Source organism: Triticum aestivum, chromosome 7D (genome assembly GCF_018294505.1).
Source record: "Triticum aestivum cultivar Chinese Spring chromosome 7D, IWGSC CS RefSeq v2.1, whole genome shotgun sequence".
NCBI classification, from domain to species: Eukaryota; Viridiplantae; Streptophyta; class Magnoliopsida; order Poales; family Poaceae; genus Triticum; species Triticum aestivum.
In genome coordinates, this window is record NC_057814.1 from 459082179 (window position 1) to 459104861 (window position 22683).

Sequence of the window (22683 nt, forward strand, 5' to 3'; positions counted from 1 at the left end):
CTTTACCAAGTATATAGATGCATTAATTAAATAAGAGATATTGTGATATCCCAACAAAGTTCATGATATCCATGTTCCAACATGGAACAACTCTCCATCTTCACCTGCAACTAGCAACGCTATAAGAGGGGCTGAGCAAAAGCGGTAACATAGCCAAACAACGGTTTGCTAGGAAGGGTGACAAAGGTTAGAGGTTCATGGCAATTTGGGAGGCTTGATAAGCAAGTGGTAGGTAACGTAGCATAGCGATAGAACGAAGCAACTAGCATAGCAATGATAGTAGTGAGATCCAAGGTGACGGTCATCTTGCCTGAAATCCTTCTAGGAAGAAAAACGAGTCCATGAAGAAGATGAAGCCACGAAGACGAACCAAGCGTATACGAACGAATCCTCACGATCGCAACGAAACGGGAACTATCGAGAAGAAGCACACAACATGGTAAACACACCACACATGAACAAGGCATGATGCTCAATCAAGTATGATGCATGACAAGGCTACATGAGGCTACTCATGGCAATAGATGATGCATACAAGAGCAAACACATCAAAGCAAGTTTAAATGAGGCCGGGAACAACATATAACAATTTCGGTAAGTCCTCATATGCAAATTTCGAAATTGGTCCAGATCTGAATAAACCTTATGTTCAAGTTGTTAAACAGCAAGTTAAGATGCACCAAGATGATCTACACGAAACTCTAGTCTAGTTACATATAAAGTTCATTAGATTCGGAGCTACGGCCTAGAAGATATGAGCGAAACAAGTTAAACATGGCATTGATGCAAAATGCATCCAAACATCAAGCAAACACACTCAAAACAAGGATGCAACAAGGTAACATGAAACTGCATGCAAAACTAAGCAAGTTTCATATAGAGCATGCTCAAAACGGAGCAACGGTGCAACACATACACTCCAAACAAGATATAACAACAATCTGTCCAAAACAGCAATTAGGCATCTTGGAAGCATCATGAAAATATGCTACAGCACCACAACATGAAAACAAAAGGCATGGATATGATGTACAGGTAAATCATGACAAAACATGAACAATGAGCTATCTCCAGAAATCACTAGAACATGCTCAAAAGGACATGACAAGATTGCAAATAATAACAGTTTCACAGACTTAGCAGAAATTACTGGACAAGACAGAAATAACATCAGGTTGCAATGTTTAGAGCTATCCAAGAACATGCTACAGGAACAGATCAAAGCAAAAAAAAAGGCATGGCATGAATTTACTTATTGCATAGAACAAAAGTCCCTTACTGATCACGAGCCAAAAAGGCACAGAAGATATTATGGCACCCATGTAAACATAGCAAGTTTCATAAACAGATTCAGACTTAGCAGAAAAACTGAGCATGGCATAAACAGAATTATGAAGGCATCTTTGCGAGCTCAAATCACTCATCACAAAGCATTTCATGGCATGTGAAGGCATCCAACAGTAAGATGGCATAATTATGAAGCTAAGAATGGCAATAGCATAGTCATAGGGTGTATGGATCACTAGCAAAACACATGGCAAAACTGAACTTCATGTTAACACACTGACGGCAACATTATTTAGTAACTTTGGAGCATAATAACAACAATCTACAGCAGGATAGAAATGCAAACAAGGGCATGGATGGATATAGTATAACATGTACCACAAAATATCCTTAGTAAACATCTCCAGATTATGCATAGAACGACTAGTAGCAGCAGGTTTACCGGGCATCACAATGTTACAGCTACAGACTTGGCAGAAATTACTAAGTCACAGAAACCAGCAACATCACGGAGGCTACTTTGCATGCTTGTTCTAGTCACCAAATAGATCACAAAAATACAAGACAAACACCTATGTAAAGATGGCATGATGTAGTTCAAAACACATGTAGACCTCAAGCTCATATGATGCACACACAAAATGCAATGAAAAAGACAAATCACCAAGATCTGTAAACAGACAGCAGTTAACATCATATAGCACTCTTGCAACGATGGTTAGAGCATCAAAATGGACTCAAACAAGCATGACACAATGGAATGAAATGAATAGCATCCCATGATGAACATTTGGACATATTACACTCACAAATCGGAGCAATATGCATGGAGTTACAGTATGATGAATAATGCACCAGAAGGTAAAAGAAAAAGGACTTGGGGAAAATTCGGGGGGGGGGGGGGACCTGCAGATCTAGATCCAGATCCAGATCGGGCCGGCGAGCTGGGGCAGGGGCGGCGAGGCTCCGGTGGCCGGCGATGGAGGGCGGCGGCCACGGGCGCTGGGGATGGCCAGCGACGAGGGGCAACCGGCGGTGGCGCGGAGGAGCCGGCGGGGGGCGAGCTCGGGCGCCGGTGGAGCTCCGGTGGGCGGCGGAGAAGGTGGCCAGCGAGCGGGAGGCGGAGGAGCTCGGGGTCGGGCGGGGTGGCCGAGGGCGAGGCGGCGGAGGTCGCCGGTGCCGGACGGCGAGGCGAGCCGCGGGGCGCGGGTCGGAGGGCGGCGAGCGGGCGGCGGCGCGGAAGCCAGGCGCGCGGCCGGCGACGACCGGGCCCGGAGGGCCGGATCTGGGCCCCGCGGGCCTGCGGCGGCGCGTGGGACGGGCGGCGGTGACGTGGCGGCACGGGAGTGGCCGGACGGTGGCGGCGGACATGTCCGTCGGTGGCGGGGGAAATGTCCGGCGGCGCGAGAGGAAGGAGGCTAGGGTTCATTCGCGAATTTTTGGGGAGGGGCACATATTTATAGATAGAGGGAGCTAGGAGAGTCCAAATAAGGTGCGGTTTTCGCCCACACGATCGTGATCGAACGGCGAAGAGCATGGAGGGGGTTTGGATGGGCTAGTGGGCTTTGGTGGAGGGGTGCTGGGCTGCAAAGAGAGAGGGGTTTCGGGCTACGCGGTTAACCGTTAGGGTATCAAACGACCTCCAAATGGAACGAAATTTGACGGGCGGTCTACCGGTACTATACCAAGGCCACTTGGCAAATCTCGACCCATTCCGAGAACATTTTTCTCCCGCTCACGAAACAAGGACTGAGAGGGGCGACGGGCGTGTGCGAGAGTGGTCTGGACTCAGAACGGACAACGGGGAGAACCGGGAGGACCCAAACGGATGCAAGTTTTGAAAGACATGCAAATAAAATGCAGATGGTGACATGGCAAAATGCAACACGCAAGCAAATGACATGGCAACAACGACGAATAACTGGAAGACACCTGGCGCATCGGATTCGGGACGTTACATAGTTGGACAATAGACTCACGATGCAGGTCGATGAGCGGTCGTGATGTTATTTGGACACCCCTCCACGTCTACACGTTGAGAACACATCATAACGGTGTGTGCCAGGACCACAAGTTGGAAATCGAGACAAGATCCTAAGTGCAAGTATAAGGTTGTAAGTAAAGTCCTCATGCCCTAGCTTATTTCCATACCATTATTGTTTCTCAATACAACGTGCGATATTCGGTCCGGGATGGAACTTCTAACGACAACAATAGCTTGTTGGAGTCCCCGTCTATTATCATTGCTTCTCATGGGTTCGATGCCCATGGTCGCCCTTGGGAGAAAGGCAGGGATTATTTACATCCGTATCCGGATCAAAGGTAATAAATAAAGCGCCTCTCAGAGGCCGTAAGTCCCCGTTGTAATGGAGGCGAGCCAACAATAGTGACAACTACTGCCAGGAGGGCATGGAGTGGGCGCTAGGTGGTGGAGCACCGGCGCCCACGCTTCCCGAGTCATACAGACATGTGAAAAAACATGCACTGTTGTGCCCTCTTGGTTATTATTGTTTGTGCTAATCACATAATTAACGCATTTTTGCGACTTTACGCGTAATCACCTAACATGCAAATAATTTCTTCTTAATATCAATGTGCATTGCACGTACACATTTACTAGTCAAAGTTAAATCAAAAAATAAGTTTAAGTGAGGAAGGGCAAAATCATCAACATGTAACATCCCAAAATTTCAATTTGGTATGTTATACATAGATCATCTTGCATAGCATATTTTATTGCATTTGACGAATCCTCGATAAATCCTAAGCAACTCAAGGACCCTCGGAGAGAGTTGGGGATTTTCTCGAATTTTCAGATTTGGTTCTCATCAAATAATAAAACGAGGATTTTGGTTTTAATTATTTTTCTCTCCGGAAAAATATTTCATTAAAAATAAATGAGAGGAGAAAATATGACTTCTCCAAAACAATTGAAATATTGGAGGAAAAATGTTAAAATCATTTATTGGATTTTATTCGGATTTTATTTGCAATTTTAATTGCATTAAAAAAAATTGCATGTTTTCAAAAAAATTTGTGTCAAAAAAATGTTCACCCTGTTCTAAATATTCTAACTAGACGGGGAAAATTTGTTTTATCTTTTTTGATTTTTTATTTATTTTTCTACGAATTTTCCGGCGGAACGTTTTAAAAAAAAATTGCGCCGCGCCCGACCGGGCCGAGGCCCAGCCGAGCCACCGGCCCACCCCGCGTATGCCAGCGCCGCCGCCGCGCCGTGTCCGGCTCGAGCACGGGAGCCCCGCCGCCTTGCCCCCTCCTCCAAGCCGCCACCCCCCTCTTATAAGCCGCCGCCCCCCCCCCCCTTCACCCCGTACCCGCGCCCCGAGCCCGCCCGAGCCGCCGCCGCTGGTAGCCCGCACCGCCGCCGCCCCGCTCGCCGTTCGCCGCCGCCGGAGCCGCCCCTCGCCGCCCCGAGCAACCCCCGAGCCCCGCCGCCCTCGCCGGAGACAGCCGGAGCCCCGCCGGAGCCCTGCCCCGACGAGGTACACCTCGCCGTCGTTTGCCAGTTTTGTTTAAAAAAAACCCTTCGTTTAAAAAAAACCCTAGATCGGTTTATTTCTTTGGTTTTGTTATTTTGTGAACGTTCACCGACCCGTTCGTTTTAACGAACGCGGCCGTCGGATTTTTTCTGTTAACGAACGTCCGTTCTTTAACCGTTCGTCCGCTTTTTCTTTTTCGTCGGATTTTTCCTGATTATCTCAGATCTCGGTTTCTGATCGGATCTTCGTTTTTGTTTAACTTGTCGCTCATTTATCGGAATCAGGCGATTCAAGCGCCTAGAGTTTCGTCTCGAAATTCTCTTTCCGTTTAACCTACTCAAACAAGTTTTTGCTACTGTAAAATTTGACCTAGATTCAGATTAGTAAACGAAGCTTGTTTCTTTCGCCGTTTGACTTTCGTTGCTTCGTTCGAGTTGATTCTTTTCGCAAACCGGAGTTCTTAAGTTGAACTTTCTGGTTGGATTTTTCATTCGAGTTTTACCTGTGCATTAGATGAGTACTTATTGTTTGCTTGTTTGTTTGCGATAGAGTACCCGGAGTGTGCCGCTTGTTACTTCGAATCGCTAGGTTTCGCGGATCATCAGCAAGGCAAGTAACACTTTGATCATACCTTCCATACCCAGTTTTTATTGCATTAGATCTATTTCCTCAAACATTGCATGATTAGGATCTAATTAAATTGTGGAAATTGGGAAGTAGTTGAGGTAGTACCCATTACCTGTGTTATTTATCAAACCCTTGGGAGTTACTTCTACGTTGCTATTATATTGCCATGCTATGCTCGTAGACGTGGATTGGGTTTGAGTGAAATTCATGACAGATGTGAGATTGTTAATAATGGTTTACCTAAGGTGGCAACTAAAAATCACATCTGGGTGGATTGAGGCACCTGGAGAATCCAGTGTTATCTGTGTGTATAAGGACCGCCACCCAGGCTCAAAGGGATCATAAGATTATTCATGCTAGAAACTTCCGTGTGCAGCCCCAAGCTATTATGGGCTCTAGCATAGTTGAGTAGGTTACATGATCTCTTGAAGAGGTGGGCTAGCAGATGTAGGGGAAAGTAGGTGTAACTGTCCACCCGGAGTAAAGAGTGATTGTTCCTGAAAGGCTGTGTCTCGGTCATCCGTTTCTCAAACATCATGTAGTGCGAGAATCAAGCGGAGGCGATCGAGTCTTGTGGGGAAAAGTGCGCAAACCTCTGCAGAGTGTACAAACTAATCATGGTTAGCCGTGTCCCCGGTTATGGACAACTTGAGTATCTAGTACTTGGATTATCATGTGAATCTCATCACCATGTTACTTTTAATTAATTTTGCTGGGTTAATGATGATTCTTAATTGGGATTGAGATGCTGTCAACCATCTCAATGTTTAACAACCACCATGATAGTTAAATAAAATTTATTCCTTTGCAGTAGGGAAAAATTGGCTTTTTCGCAAAACCATAACCATAGAGCTTTCCACCAGCCAAATATGCATTTAGTATAGCATCACTATGTTCATTATTCTCTATGTGTTATTTTGCCAGCATATTCTATGTGCTGACCCGTTTTCGGGCTGCAACGTTTCATGTTACAGACTTTTCAGACGACGAGTAAGGTGCCTTAGGTCGTGGTCTTATACTCAGTGATGCCGCTGGAGTTGATGGACTCACTTATCTTCCAAGTCTTCCGCTGTTATCGTTTTAGATGGCCTTAAGCCATATTTATCATACTTATTCTCTTTGAAGATATTCGATGTAATAAGTGTGTGATTGCTACTCTGTTATAAATCCTTCGTTTGTACTGTGCGTGTCAGCATTACTGATCCAGGGATGACACTGGTGCACAGCAGCACAGACCATTTGAGGTCTGATCGCTACACAACATTACAAATTATGGTCAAATTTGTAAAGTCCAAAGTAAGCACGACGCTAAAACTCGAATCCCCCCTCATCCTAATGCAAGAGAGATGCGGTGTCGTGCGGTTGTGGGAGGTAGAGGTCAGGAGAGCATCCGTTGGTGTGTTGATCTGAGGGGCAAATTTTTAGCCTGGTGGATCGTACGGTCAGAAAACCGTCGCTCGGGAAGACGATCAAACTGAGTGAACTGACATTCGCATAAGATGTGTTAAGGAAAAAATATGTAAAAAAAAAAGGACGTTCACGCAAGAATTTAGGGCGAACCGTAAATCGATTTTGCGAATATGGAATTTAGGACATCTGAAGAGTTTTCTTTTTACACGACATCTGCAAGAGTTGCTCTGAGGCAAAAAGCCGCACCGCTTCGCGCGCGTGTCGTGTTCGTTCATCTCGCTCGCCCGTTCTCAATCCCTAGCTGCCCCCGACCAGGTCGCACGATCGCCCCCGCCGCCGGCGACGAAACCCTAAGCGCAGCGGTGTTATCAGCCGAGGTGCCATACCTTCCCAGAGGCCGCTACCCCCGTGATCCCCCCCCCCCCCCCCCCCCCCCCCCCCCCCCCGACCTATTTGGTCCCGCGCCCCAGCGTCTCCACGATCCTAGCGAGCAGCATCAGGAAGTGGTGGTGGAGGGGGAGATGGTGGCGGCAGCGGAGGAGAAGCAAGGGGTCGGCTCCATCTTTTCCTGTATCGACAAACATGGTGATCTGGCGCTCAAGGCCGATGGTGAGGGTGCGGACACTATATTTTCAGTTAATCTTCATAGCGATCGCTTTTCAATCCGCCGACTCAACTAGGCATCCTTTGTCAAATTGTTTTTGTAGCTTCAGAGCCACCTATTCTTCACTGGGACGACGTCTGCCTATCGGACAGCGACGATGATTTAGTTGACCAGCTCAACTTGGCCGACTTGGCCGGCTTGGCCCTGGCGCACTCTGACGACGAGGAGGAAGTGGTGACAGACGACGAGGAGACAAATTGCCCAGGCAGGTCATTCTCCAGATATGCGACGATTTGATCTCCAAAGTAACCAAAAACGATTAGTTTCCGACTGATTGATGCTACATTGATTATATCCTGCAGGGAAAAAAATTCCCAGGGATAAAGCCAAACTGATGCAGAGGGTGTGGGTAAGGAGTGACATAAAACAGAACGAAGAACACAGAGAGCTGCGTAAGACGCTTCTAGATCTGGGACATGAGTGGTCTGCCCTTCCTCCTTTTCCTATGAAAGTATTCCCTCAGGCAACAGGCGCATGCGTTTTGCGGGGCTACTGTCACCACCGTATATACAAAACCCATGATACTTCCACCAGTAAGCGAGTCTCTGTTGATTTGATCCCTTGCCTAGCAATCTGCTCTTGTGCTATCTATGCATGTGTTTGGAAATTTAATTATTTTCCTCGATATTTGCAGCTAAATCAACTCTTGGATACCGCGAACCAAATCGGATGCTACAGGCATTCTCGCTGCGTTTGTCAAGCTCTGCATCATATCCTGTTAGTGTCTATGGAATAATCGCCGTTCGGGATTCCTTGGAGCCTCTGAGGAATTACGTCTTTAATCGTCCCTGCAGAGATGATGCTATCACCATTGACCAGGTAATCAAGTTAGACATGGTTTCTTTCCATATAACTTGTTTCTTGCTCAAGAATGATTGATGTTTAACAGTATGTGTGAGATGTATGTTGGTTATCTTCTTTCCTTGGATTAGATCGACTAAAACTTAGTCATGTGTGCTCAGATTTGTACTTAAGACCTCTGTTTTTCGGGGGTGAACCCATTTTGAAATACATGTTAACTGTACTTTGATCCCCAATATTCCTACAGTATATACTAATGTTTTTGGAACAAGGAAGATAATAATATATGTGAATGTTTAGTTATAAAAGTTGAAGCGGTTGGCAAGATATATAAATGATGATAGAAGAGAGAAATGACATGCATGTCTTGCATTTCAACACAAGTGAAATATGTGCCTTATACTTTAAAAGGGAACTAGTTTTTTATTTAAACATGATGTGCAATGTCTTATTTTGTTTGTTATGTTGGCACAGGCTAGTGTATCTGAAAGTGTAGCATGTTTAGTTCTAACCAGAGTTGTCAAGAGGTAGGATTCCTTTATCCTACCTCTCTGTAGCCCTTGTCGAGGAATGTACTTACGGCAGGATGCATTACTAGAAGTTGATCTGTGGGTAAAGGAGGAAGGGGATGGATCGGCTGACAAACAAATACTTTCTGCATATGCTGAGATTGAGAGCTGCCCAGCTTATGATGAAATGCTATATGGACAGATTCGTAGTGGCCTGTTCAGCTTGGACATAGGCTACATATCATTTACAAGAAGTATCGAGGCCGTAATAGAAGTCTTTGCAAAGGTTGATGGTCCTCATCATGTGAGATTTGGTGCTTTCAGCAGTGGCTTTGATCATGAGATTGTGTTGTTTGATGACACATTCTTTGGGACTAAGATGCAGTTTCAGCATGTAGTCGTGGTGAAAGCAGAGGAAAAATTGGATGTTTGCTTAAAGTTTGGGGAATCACTCTTTCGGTGGACTTTCCAGCATGGACATGTTGGACCTGTTAGGATTCCTGATGACTCGATGTCAAAGTATGGCCAGTTTGATGTGAGGGTGTTCTTTGCTCCTAAGAACTCGCGACCACAGAAATAAGTGAAGACGACACCCCGTGCTGGATGTGTGTTTTATTATCTCCTAACTAAGTACCTCCTGGGTGTTTTTTTTTTGTAATCTGTAAATCCTCTGTGTCAAAACAACAGAAGTTTGAGGTCAGACTTGTCGAAACTTGAAAATATTCTATGTTTGTCTGCATATCTTGCATTTGGTTGGAGCTACTTGATCCATTGTTTTTCTTTTCCCTTTAGTTTGATTGCATCTTCTGGTGGTTTCTGTTGAACATGTGTACATGTACGTAGGTCTGGGTTCTGTATGCAGTACCTGTAGTATCTGTCTTCCTCTGTATGTACGTGTATTTTAGGAGACAAGATACCGGTCGCATCCCTTGTACCTATATATATGTGTCTAGTGCACGATCAATCAATCATCGATGCACCAAATTATTCTCTACATGGTATCTATCGTAAGCCGATCTTTCAGCTTCCGTTAACCCTAGCCGCCGCCTCGGGCCGCCGCCGTCGCCGTGACCTCCCGCCGCCGCCCCAAGCCGCCGCCACCACCCCTCCTCCCCGCGCGCCACCTCCCCACCGCGCGCCTTCCCCTCCACGCCGCGCCGCCCCTTCCCGCCGCGCCGCCTCTCCTCAGCCGCGCCGCCGCCTCCCTCCCCACGATCTCCTTGCCATGTCATCCAACGCCTCCACCTACTCCAACCCCTTCGCCGTCGACCCTGCCGAGATCCGCGACATCAACGTCCATGCACGCGTCCCCGTGATCCTCGATGCCTCCAACTTCACGTACTTCGCGTGGAAGACGTACTTCACGCTGCTCTTCCGCGAGAACAATCTCGTGGATCACGTGGATGGCACCGTGGACTCCTGCGCCATGGTGGCCGCCGCCGAGTGGACCGTGATCGACGCCACGATCATCCGGTGGTTCTTCACCACCATCTCCAAGGACTTGTTCCACACGGTCGTGAGCGCCGGCGATGACGCCCGCGCCATGTGGGTCAAGCTGAACGGCCTCTTCACCGACAACAAGCTTCAGCGCCGCGTTTTTTTGCAGCAGGAATTTTTTGACTGCCGCCGCCTGAAGACGTTGGCGGATGAGCTCCGTGACATTGGAGCCAAGGTGGACGACGACCTCCTCCTCAGCACGCTCACCGCCGGCCTCAACGAGGACTTGGCAACGCCGCTCTAACCTCACCTTGATGCCGGAGCCATCCTTCCCCAAGTTTGTGGCGTACTTGAGGTTGGAGGAGCGCCGGTGAAGGGGGTCAAGAAGCGTGTGCAGCACCACGCCCTCGCCGCCGGCACCTCCCGTGGCGCCCCTCACCGACCGCCCCACCCGCGCCGCGCTAGCAGCCACCGCCACCAGTGCCTCCGGGGTACTTCCCCCTCCCGCCCGCGCCTCCCGCCCCTCCCGCTGCCCCCAGCAGCCGGGTGGCGGGCGCAAGCAGCAACAGGCGCCTGGGGGGGCTCGTCAGCAGCAGCAGCAGGTGACTCCCCCATGGACGTACGACACCAACCCGTGGACCGGCGTCGTCCACGCGTACTCCATGCCGGTCCCTCGGGCTCCGGCTCCGGGCATCCTTGGGCCCCGCCCGGCGGGTCACCAGGCCCTCTTCGCCGCGCAGAACGCCGCTCCCTACGGCGGCTATGGTGCCCCCCCCCCCGCCGGCGCCCGCCTACGGGTCCGCGCCGGGCTATGGCGCCGCCGCAGCGCCGGCCTATGGGGCCGCGCCCGCCTACGGCGCCGCCGCCGCCGCCGCTCCGGCCTTCGGGGCTACACCCGCGCCGGCCTACGGAGGGTTCTACCCTCCTCAGGTGCCGCCGCCGTGGGACCCGGCCTTGCTCGCTGCACTTCACTCCGCCCCGTCACCGAGCTCCTATGGTGGCGGTGGTGACTGGTACATGGACTCGGGCGCCACTGCTCACATGACTGCTCATCCCGATAACCTCACATCTGCCACTCCCGTTCATACTCCCACCCGTATCACCGTTGGTAATGGTTCCTCCCTACCCATTACTCATGTCGGTCATATATCTTTTCCTTCTACTTCCACTCCTGTGCATATGTCTAATGTTCTTGTGTCTCCTGACTTAGTCACTAATCTTGTTTCCGTTCGTCGCCTTGCTCGTGAGAATCCTATAACTGTTGAATTTGACGATATCGGTTTTTCTATGAAGGACGCCCGTGCACGGATGGTCCTCCACCGATGTGATAGCCCGGACGAGCTTTATCCAGTGCATCCCTCCGGCGCCACCACCACCCGTCGCCCCGCTGCCTTCGCCGCCAGTGTCGATCTTTGGCATGCCCGTCTCGGTCATCCCAACTCCACCGTTATGCGTCAGATTCTTCAGAGTTTTTCCTTCTCATGTAATAAGGTTGACGATCACACTTGTGAGGCTTGCCGTCTTGGCAAGCACGTTCGTCTTCCCTTTAGCGAGTCTACAAACATTTTCACCTTTCCGTTTCAGTTATTGCATAGTGATATTTGGACATCCCCGGTTGCTAGCAACACGGGCTATTTATACTATCTGGTGATATTGGATGATTTTACTCATTATGTGTGGACCTTCCCTCTCCGTCGCAAGTCCGACGCTCTTGCCACACTCACCGCTTTTTATTCATATGTCACCACACAGTCCGGTCATCCTATTCTCGCCTTGCAAACTAACAACGGCAAGGAGTTTGACAACGTCGCCGTCGGCAATTTACTTGCGTCCCACGGCACCATCTTTCGCCTCACCTTCCCCTACACGTCTCAGCAGAATGGTCGTGCCGAGCGCGTCCTTCGCACGCTTAATGACTGTGTCCGCACGTTGCTCTTCCACTCCTACGTGCCTGCTCTGTTCTGGCCGGACGCGCTCGCGACCGCCAACCTCCTCATCAACATTCGCCCCTGTCGTTCCCGCTGGAACTACACCCCTCACCAGCTCCTCTTCGGTGCGGTTCCATCTTATGATGGTCTTCGCATTTTCGGGTGTCTCTGTTATCCTAGCACCGCGTCCACTACTCCCCACAAACTCGCGCCCCGGTCACTCCCTTGCATCTTCCTTGGCTATCCTCCCAACAACAAATGTTACCGGTGCTATGATCCAGTCTCCCACCGCGTTTTCACTTTGCGGCATGTGTACTTTGATGAGCTCGTGTTCCCGTTTCAGCAGGTACCGTCACCTTTGGAGTCCTCTGGTGGACCGCCCAGCCACGCCCCGGGTTCGGCCCTGCCCGCGCTCCCCGCGCCGGCGGCCCCTGGCGCTGCGGCCCCTGCAGCGGCCCCCGACGCAGCGGCCTCCTCGGCCGCCCCCGCCGCGGCCCCCGTCGCCGTGACCCCCTCGGCCGACCCCGCCGCGGCCCCCACCTTGGCCCCCGTCCCCGCGGCCGCACCCTCACCGGTGTGGTCACTAGGGCTCGGATTGGGACCCTGCGTCCCAGCACGCGCTACTCGTCGGACGAGTACGCATGCGCGGCTTCTACCTCGACGCCGTCCCCGCTCCCCACCTCCGCTCGCGCAGCCCTTCGGGATCCGAACTGGCTAGCTGCGATGCGTGAGGAGTTTGACGCCCTACAGCGCAACCGTACGTGGCAGCTTGTCCCGCGGCCACCCCGTGCCAATGACATCACTCGCAAGTGGGTCTTCCGCCACAAGACTCGCCCTGACGGTTCTCTCGAGCGCTACAAGGCGCGTTGGGTGGTGCGCGGCTTTCGCCAGCGCGCCGGCGTGGACTTCACCGACACCTTCGCCCCGGTTGTTAAACCGGGCACGATTCGCGCTGTTCTCCAGCTTGCTGTTTCTCGCGCTTGGCCTGTCCACCAGCTCAATGTGTCTAATGCTTTCTTGCATGGCCATCTCGACGAGCAGGTGTTCTGTCAACAGCCGACTGGTTTCGTCGACACCAACTATCCGGACCACGTGTGCTTGCTCTCCCGTTCTCTCTACGGGTTGAAGCAGGCACCTCGGGCCTGGTACCGGCGGATCACGACCTTCCTCCAGCAACAGGGGTTCCGGTCCACACGGTACGATGCCTCCCTGTTTGTCTACCACCAGGGCCCCGCCACCGCGTACCTCCTACTGTACGTCGACGACATCATCCTGACTGCGTCATCGCCAGCGCTTCTTCAGCAGATCACAGCTCGCCTCGGCACAGAGTTCGCCCTCAAGGACTTGGGGGCTCTCCACTACTTCCTCGACATCGAGGTAGTGCGCCGGGCTACTGGCTTCTTCTTGCACCAGCAGAAGTACGCCTACGAGCTTCTGGAGCGAGCGGGCATGCTTAACTGCAAGCCTGCTTCCACGCCTGTCGATACGAAGGCTAAGGTGTCCGCCGTCGAGGGCTCTCCGGCGTCCGACGCTCCCTTCTACCGCTCCATCGTCGGTGCGCTTCAGTACCTCACACTGACGCGTCCGGACATTCAGTGTGCTGTCCAGCAGGTGTGCCTTCACATGCATGCTCCTCGTGACACCCATTGGGCTCTCGTGAAACGTATACTTCGGTGCATACGTGGCACCACAGCCATGGGTCTCACCCTGACGGCCTCGCCAGACACCAGCCTTGTCGCCTACTCCGACGCCGACTGGGCTGGGTGTCCCGACACTCGACGCTCCACTTCTGGCTACTGCGTCTACCTCGGGCCCTCTATGATTTCGTGGTCGTCTAAACGACAACCCACGGTCTCACGATCGAGCGCCGAGGCCGAGTATCGGGCCGTGGCCAACGCCGTCGCGGAGTGTTCCTGGCTACGACAGCTACTCCAGGAGTTGCTATGTGAGGTCACCAAGGCGACGCTCGTCTACTGTGATAACGTCTCCGCGGTGTACCTCGCTGCCAACCCTGTCCATCATCGACGGACGAAGCACATTGAGCTCGACATCCACTTCGTCCGAGAGCACGTCGCACTTGGTCGTGTTCGTGTTCTCCATGTGCCCACCGATCAGCAGTTCGCCGATGTGATGACGAAGGGACTACCCACCTCGACTTTCGAGGGCTTTCGGTCCAGTCTTTGCGTCACCGGCGACGCTTCGACTACGCGGGGGGGGGGGGGAGGGGGGTGTTGAACATGTGTACATGTACGTAGGTCAGGGTTCTGTATGCAGTACCTGTAGTATCTGTCTCCCTCTGTATGTACGTGTATCTTAGGAGACAAGATACCGGTCGCACCCCTTGTACCTATATATATGTGCCTAGTGCACGATCAATCAATCATCGATGCACCAAATCATTCTCTACAGTTTCCATTGTAAATTCTATTCTTTGGTGTTCTTTGATGGAAATTTGTATTGCCATGATTGAACAAATTATTGTTGATTTTTCTAGTGACAAGTGAAAATTATGAGTATTTAACCAAAAACTACCACATTTCATGGAAACGTGTCCAGAAACTATCACTTTACGGATTTGTGCCGAAAACTATCACTTTTTTGCTAATCTGTGAATAAACTACCATGTCGGGAAAGTGCCCGATTCGCCTCTTCTAAACGCCTTTCTGACAGGATGGGCTCACAAGTCAGGTTGACTGTTAAGTTTGATTGTTATTACAAATGGGGCCCACACATCAACCCTCTTCTTCCTCCTCCTCTCTCTCTTTGGCATTTCTACAAACACCTCGTGTGCACCTGCAAGCCACCTCCGCCGCCGACCATTGCCGGCGCTTACTCACGCACGACGGCGCACACGCTCGCGGCGGCGGCGGGTACGCGCACTGCTGCCACGCAGGAGATGCACGATGCGCTGACCCAGCCGCCCGCTCACCCCGGCCATGGCCATCGCCTTCGCGCCAAACACGCCAAGGCCGCACCACCCACCACTCGGGCCGCCCGCGCCACCCACCGCTCCGCCCAGCCCGCGCCACCCGCCGCTCTGCCCCGTCGGCCGGCGAGCCCCGCCACCTACGCCACCCTCCCTCCTAGCCGAGCCGCCTGCTCGCCTCGGCCATGGCGGCCGCCATCGTGCCTCCCTCCTGCTCCTGGGCTGACGACGGCAACTTCCGCAGGGACTCGTTAGCAAGGTCCTGCATGCCGAAGAGGACGTGCTTGTGCTGCTCCAGGTGGCCGGGCTTGCACACGTAGTCCACCAGATAGCTCTGGCTCACGCATGGGATGCCGTGGCTCTTGAACTCCTGCACCCACGTGTTGCTGCCTGGCGTGCCCGCGGCCACCACCACGAAGCTGTTCTGGAAGGCGCTCGCGAGCTCTCGCGGGTTCAATTCGAGGAGTTTGCGGCCGAGCTATTCAGGGACGCCGTACTCGCTGGCTCCGATTTCGCCGCCTGGGCGCGCCCTGCCGAGGCCGACGACGTCGTCTGGGCCGACGCCGAGGACGACCTTGGCCCTCCCACCGCCAGCACCCTAGTCGGAGACCTGCTCGAGGAGTAGGTCGGGGACGGCAGCAGCATCCAGAGCCACACGCTCGGCTCGCTCGAGAAGGGCGCGTCGGTCAGGATCTCGGGCGGCCGCGGTGGCGGTACCGGCATCAGCCACTAACAGTCGTGCGCGTAGCCGCCGCTGCCGCCGGGAGCGTGTGCGCCGTCGTGCATGAGTGAGCGCCGGCAGTGGTCGACGGCGGAGGTGGCTTGCAGGTGCACACGAGGTGTCTGTATAAATGCTAAAGAGAGGGAGAGAGAGGAGGAAGAAGAGGGTTGACGTGTGGGCCTATTGCTGGTCTTATCAGAAAATCAGATAATTTATGCGGTCGTTTCTTTTTGGATTTGGTTTCATCTCTTCTTGGTGGCTCTTGGGAACGTAATGCATGATTAAGCTTGTCCAAGCCCTTGCCACATTATTTTTTCCTGGTGGTATCTAGACCAATATAAGAGGCACGAATGAATTACTTTTGTTCCTGGCGTGGTCATATCAGAAAACGCGGATCCTGGCTTATGAGATGTGCTCCTTTCAAGCTTGACATGCGAAGTACTGATGGCAGAGACGCAGAGTCGAGTGCTCACTCGTACCATGTCATACAGATTCTGCACCCAATGAAAGTTTAGTGTGACATGATTTTTAATGAATAGATTGAGAAAAATTCCGTAAAAGAAAATCACTATGTCGAAAGATCATTTAGACGTGTATATATGTGGATTTTGTGTCAATGACCAAGTGATAACATGTGTGCTTAGTTTTTTTAGTTGACATGTGTGTGTGTGTGTGTGTGTTGATATGTGTGCTTAGTTTTTCTTTTAGTTGACATGTGTGCTTAATTGTCGGGCATTCGTCAGGTGCCCTAAGAAAGAAAGGAGAACATTATACGACATTTTAAACAAGATTTTAAACTTCACTATGTTTGGTGATTTTTCATCAATATTTTGATGATATTTTATCACTCATACATGTCAAACAAGCTTCATAGAAAAAACAGAAAATAATTATCTAAAATTCCCATAAATTCTACGTTGAAGAGACCTCCCCCCCCCCACCCACCCACACACACACACAAAACAGAATGAACCAAGAGATCGAGCGGACCGCAAAACGAATTACTAATAGGCAAATGTGCGGCATTTTCCTTTATTTTAGAGGCACATGGGGCATTTTCTTTTGGCTCCCCTCTTGTCGAACGTATATGGTGCACCGATGCTTGTGGTGTTATCGATGCACCAGACACATTAGCACATTCTAAAATGTCTTAAAAAATATGGAAAGACATTTAGCACATTGGCATAACAATAATGTATGTTATCAAAAAATTCGTATCAAAATTCTAAAATTGCTCGAGATACAAAAATGATAATTTTGATATCAGTGTGATATTGGGCCAAATCTAAAGCCCAACTTGTGTCATATAGTATTCAGTGTCGAATTTATCATTTTTGTATCTCAAGGTATATCTCGAATTTTGATACGAATTTTTGTGACAAATATACATTGGTGTCATGATGATGTTTTAGATTTTTTTTTCAGATTTTTTGAAACATTAAGAAATGTGCCAAGAAAGTTTGATACAACGGTAGCATCAAATGGCCCGGTGCACTAGATACGTTCTCGTCCCGAACCTCCCCTCCCCAGTTTGCTAGAAATGCAGACGTTGGCAACTACATCGCATAGGGTTTGAAGAGGCCGTCGAGCTACTTCCTTCGCCGCCCCTGGAATTTTCAGCGACCTTCTCTCCACTGCACCTGCGATTCTCCAGTGACAAGCTCTTCCACCGACCTCGTACTCCTCCTCCTCTCCCCCCCCCCCCCCCCCCCCCCCCGGCCCTATCCCTGAGCTCCACACGCCCGCCGACTTCTAGGATCGACCCTTGGTCCACCGCCGCGCTTCTCCAGTGCCCCCGAACTCCTGGTCGCCTCCCTACCGAAGGCCCATGCCCTCGACCTCGACTCGTCCCGTCGGCTCCTCCTTCAAGCAGCAAGGTAGTTTGGCTGGACATTTTTCCTAAAAAAAGTAATAATCTTAAGCATCACCACTCTGTTTGGGAGTGCATACAGTTCAGTTCAGGAAAGAAAAATCTTTGTACTATTTTGTTTCTTTTTGTACAGAAGACTACAAATCAACGAATTCCAGTTCCGTGCGGCGCACTGAATTTCTTTCTTTTTTCTTTTTAGGGAAGGTCACAGAATTTGAATGAGTAGTGCGTGACCGCCAAGTATCCTCTACTGGCTTTACCGTGGCATCCAAGTTATTAGACCCATCTGCAGCCATTTGTTCCCCTGAGCGGCCTACAATCGACGGTGCGCAAACAACTGACCTCTCTCCCAGAACCTTCGAGACCACACGAGTGCACGAGCGCGTTCAGGAACCTTCCCGAACCGCCTCCCAACCGTCATCGTCCACCTCCACCGTCCACGCCCTCTATATATGCGTCCCCACCCAACGCAATGGCACGAGAAAAGAGAAAGAGCGAGAGCCGAGGAGAAGATAAAATCTACAGGAAAAACAGGGGAGAGGCAGAGAGAACAGAGGCGAAGGAGCAATGCCGACGGGTCGGATGAGCGGCAACATCACGCAGGACTGGGAGCCGGTGGTCCTGCGGCGGGCGAAGCCCAAGGCGGCCGACCTCAAGTCCGCCAAGGCGGTGAACCAGGCGCTGCGGACGGGCGCGCCGGTGGAGACGGTGCGCAAGGCGGCGGCGGGGACGAACAAGAATGCCTCCGCCGCGGCCGTGGCGGCGCCCGCGCGGAAGCTGGACGAGATGACGGAGCCGGCGGGGCTGGGGCGCGTGGGCGGCGACGTGCGCGCGGCCATCCAGAAGGCGCGCGTCGCCAAAGGGTGGAGCCAGGCGGAGCTGGCCAAGCGCGTCAACGAGCGGGCGCAGGTGGTGCAGGAGTACGAGAGCGGCAAGGCCGTCCCTGTCCAGGCCGTGCTCGCCAAGATGGAGCGCGCCCTCGAGGTCAAGCTCCGGGGCAAGGCGGTTGGGGCGCCCGCGCCGACAAAGTGATGGTTCGTGGGGACATATCCTGCCTGTGAATTTGTGATGAATGGTAGTAAATCGGATCTGTAAATCTCGGGTTGCTTTGTGGTAGATTGGGCTGTAAGTCGTGCAAAGTGATGTCTAGAAGTCTCATGTGGAATTTGATGCTAAATCCTATTGTTAGCTGATTTGCAATTTTGAACGGGCCCTTTGTTAAATTCTGACGCCCTATTGCTGAGACTGTGCGGCCGATTTGAGTTCTCTTCTTGAACGTCTGCTCTTATGATTCCCTTTTTATCTACCACGGGAAACATCTTATCCCGGGCATCTCCAACGCTGAAAGTACGCGGAAAGCCATGTGAGAGCCAACCGACCCGGTCATCCAACCGCATCCTTTAAACTGGATCCAACAGCATCCAGCGTCGGCCAATTTAAAATTTCAAATGTATAATCTCCGATCACATAGCGCCGGATCACAACTAAAAAAAGACGCATGTGCATAGTTTTATGCTCGATCATAAAAAGATATATGTTTGTCCGTCCGTGAAAAAACTGGATTTTCTGCCCTCCCGGACTCCCGGACTGGCAATCTGAGTCTTTAAGCTCACTCTACTTACGTCTTCTTCTCCGCCGTCTCCAACTTGCTCAGTCTGCGGCCGTCTTCTTCTTCGCCGTCTACAACTAATTTTACATGTGCTTCAACATTGTTGAGATGTATATTGTGCATGTGTATTTCTTGTACAATAAGCTCCCCCTCTTCCTTGTATAGTTGAGATCATCGTATATACTATCTCCGTCCTTATTTATTACTCCTCATTGTATTTTATGTCAAATTTTAACCATATATTTAACTAACAAAATGTTCATGCATGTCTAAAAAAATAAAAACTATATTCAAATGCAAATCCAATTATACAATTTTTGTTAACATACATTTTGTTAGTTAAATATTTCATTAAAATTTGTCATAAATTTCAAAAGGGACCAATAAACCAGAACAAATGTAGTACATGCATATGCACTCGATCAATATATCATGAGTTGCACCTATCTTCTACAAACATCATAAGCTTTATAAGACGAACGGCTTGCATGATCATTCAACTCCTACATATTCAAGGTTAATATTTTTGAATCATCTAAAGTAGTTGTTTCTCAACCTTCTTCTCTATGAGCATGACCTTCTTCTTTTTAAGCTTGAGCTTCTTCTCGATCGTCGCTATCAACATGTTAAACCTCTCAACCTTACACGCCTCCTTAAAGCTGGAGAGCTTGACACGTATCTCCCTCTTCTTCAACCTCCCCGTTATCTTGACCGCCGCCCCTTTTAGCTTCACCTTCTTTTCCTCTCATTACTTTTATCAAAACCCTTTTCTAACCTTCTTGTGAGGCTTCTTTGTTGGGTTGATTGGAGCACTCGTTTCTTTCTTGCTGCCGATGCAGGTGGTCTTGGCGGAGTTGCCCACTCAACTTTAACCAACAATGCATAACGACGAAGTTCTTTTTCTCCAACTTCAAGAACAAATTGCACGCACGAAAATGCTACAAAGTAAAACAATGTTAACAAGTTGCATATATCACATAGGGCATATCGGGCCAACACGTTGGATATCTGATCAAATGACCAACACGTATAACAACTAACTTGCTCGGTGATGGTCGCAATACTTGGACACGGCCTCTTAGATGATGTATCATCGATGGTTGAGAGACTTTACCCCATGACTGTGTATGAGTTCGTCGACGTAGGCATCAAAATGCTTGTGCTCATGGAACCAAATATGGATGTTGACCCAAAATGTTGCCTTTTGCTCCATGCCATGGATCGGATCAATGCTAGTGCCCAAGCACACATCACACAACAACTTGTCGTCCCTCATGTTGAAGCTTTCTCATCTATCCTTGTTCTTTGTATCGACCTCATATTCATCTGGATCAAGGTAGTCGTCGTCGTCCTCCTCCAGCTCCTGCTGTCTGGTGTACGAATCCGGCTACTGGGTGTATGTGTCCAGCTGCTTGCCTAGTTAGGTGTAGGTACCAGACTTGGTGTAAATGCCTCCGAGTCATCCACCTGCCCATAGGGATGTAAACGGATCGGATCTGATCGGATAATGCCTTTACCATATCCTTCACCACATTTTTTTTTGTCGGATTCGAAGCGGATCGGATAATGACCGGATGCGGATTCGAATACGGATTATATCGGACTAACGGATTCGGAGCGGATTCGGACCGAAAACGGATAAAAAATCTATGTACGTCTTTTTCATAATATCTAGCATGATCTATGCAAAGAAGAACAATATATAACTAACCAATCAATTTTTATTGATCAATGAAATTAATTACTTACACGTTGCACCAAGCAAGACATTAGCCATCATAGGTTCATAGTGTTCTTTGGTTCATAACAGAATATGTTATATACTATTAGGTAAGTGAGTTTGCGTGACGCCCGGATAATTAAGCTACAGTAAAACTTTGTGAATGATGCCATGTCACCTCGATTACTGTTGCTAATATTGCGTTAGTTCGAAATCGATTCAAATTCAAATTCAAAATCAAGCGAAAGCAAAAGTTTTCAAACGCTAAAACAAAAATGTTCTAAATGTGTCGGATAAATCATAGGTAATTGTGGTGGTGAAACCAAACTTTGACTAAGTGTTTAAAGGCTCTATAATAATTATAACAGTAGGTAAAACAATTAAGTAAATACCTTTTATAGTTAATATAACATTAAACTAATTTAATTTGGCACTAAACTTTCTATGGCCCTGGTCTAACTTGATATGCTAATCTAGGTGCTAAAGGTGTGTTTTAAAAAACTAAAATAATTAGATTCTAAACTATAAACAGAAAAAGAAAAGTAAAACAAAAACAAAACAAAGCAAAAAAAAATGAAGCAAGACCCCCCTCCCCTGGGCCGTTCGGCCCAGCAGGGCACCAGGCCATTAGGCTGGCCGAGCCGCGCCCCTGCATAACCCCCCACCCCGCAACCCTAGCCCACTACACCCCGGTTCCCCCACGATCCCCCACTCTCCCTCGTTCCCTCCCCGCGCCGTCACCCACGAAGACCACACACACACACACACATACGCACGGAGGAGGGGCGCCCCTGTTCGCTCCTCTCCTCTCGGAGCGCCCGCGCCCGAGGACAGTCGCCGCCCGCCGGCGCCGAGCGCCGCCCTCCGGCCTCCTCGTCGCGGCTCCCTTCCTCTCGCGCCTCCACGTCCTCCGACGCTGCCGCCCCGTCGCCCGACCCTGATGCATCACCGCCCCGCCACGCCTTCGTCCTCCTCCACGGCGTCGCCTCGCTGGACGCCCCCGCCGCCTCGACGCGCCGGACCCCATCGCCGGACCTCCCCATCCTCTCCCTCGCCGGACTACCCCAAGCCTCAACGCCCTCTTCCCGACAACGTGGGTGAGGACCTTGTCCTCCTTCCTGTTCCGCCCTCTTAGCCGTAGAGCGCCGCCGCTCACTGCACAGAGACCGACCTGGCCACCGCCCTCGTGCGTTGCCTCTCCGGCACCGCTGTTGCGACTCCGCGCCCGGCGCCCGTGCTTGCGCCGCCCGCGTAGTCCTGCCGCTGCTCGGCTCCCGCCTCTGCCTCCCCCGCGTCGCCCTGCCCCGCTGCGCTCCACCGTCGTCGCCCGCGCCCCCCCCCGCTGGTCGCCGCCCCACTCCTCGCGGCTCCGGTCGACTGCGCCGTGGCCGCCGGCGCGCGCCCTCCTGGGCGACCGAGTGCTCCCCGCGCCCTGGTGGCCTGGGGCACGCATGCCCGCACCCGTCGCACGCTAGGCCACTAGGGCCGTTGACAGCGGGGCCCGCCCCTGAAAACGAAAACGGAAATAAATAAATAAATTAATTAAAAATGGAAGGAAAATAATAATATTTGAGTTAATTAATTAATTGCTTAATTAATCTAATTAAGTTTGTTTAATTAATTTAACGTTAATTAATCTGTTTAAGTTAAAACTAATTGATTTAGTTATCTCTC

General features: G+C 50.6%; 2 protein-coding genes across 6 annotated transcripts; both read left to right on the top strand.

Moving 5' to 3' along the window:
- The first annotated feature begins 7251 nt into the window (after positions 1 to 7251).
- Positions 7252 to 9546, top strand: LOC123169113 (uncharacterized). Of its 5 annotated transcripts, none has more exons than XM_044586957.1 (5): positions 7252 to 7433; positions 7532 to 7693; positions 7791 to 8021; positions 8123 to 8307; positions 8821 to 9546. In XM_044586957.1, the coding sequence occupies exons 1-5, from the start codon at positions 7346 to 7348 to the stop codon at positions 9376 to 9378; spliced, it is 1224 nt and encodes a 407-aa protein (XP_044442892.1). In that variant the 5' UTR covers positions 7252 to 7345; the 3' UTR covers positions 9379 to 9546. The 5 variants fall into 5 exon arrangements, with proteins under 5 accessions (XP_044442892.1, XP_044442893.1, XP_044442895.1 ...); XM_044586958.1 differs by having other exon boundaries at positions 7254 to 7439; positions 9001 to 9546; XM_044586960.1 differs by having other exon boundaries at positions 7254 to 7439; positions 8764 to 9111.
- An 8525-nt stretch (positions 9547 to 18071) lies between these two features.
- Positions 18072 to 18903, top strand: LOC123165932 (multiprotein-bridging factor 1c). The gene has a single exon (XM_044583691.1). It carries the CDS (start codon positions 18248 to 18250, stop codon positions 18710 to 18712), a length of 465 nt encoding a protein of 154 aa, XP_044439626.1. The 5' UTR covers positions 18072 to 18247; the 3' UTR covers positions 18713 to 18903.
- The last annotated feature ends 3780 nt before the right edge of the window (positions 18904 to 22683 follow it).

What these genes read in the sequence shown, in the direction of transcription:
- LOC123169113 (XM_044586956.1), top strand. Translation starts at nt 7,346, where the DNA reads ATGGTGGCGGCAGCGGAGGAGAAGCAAGGGGTCGGCTCCATCTTTTCC. An exon ending in AACCCATGATACTTCCACCA is followed by an intron (nt 8,022 to 8,122) that starts GTAAGCGAGTCT and finishes CGATATTTGCAG; the next exon opens with CTAAATCAACTCTTGGATAC. An exon ending in ATGCTATCACCATTGACCAG is followed by an intron (nt 8,308 to 8,820) that starts GTAATCAAGTTA and finishes GTCAAGAGGTAG; the next exon opens with GATTCCTTTATCCTACCTCT.
- LOC123165932 (XM_044583691.1), top strand. Translation starts at nt 18,248, where the DNA reads ATGCCGACGGGTCGGATGAGCGGCAACATCACGCAGGACTGGGAGCCG.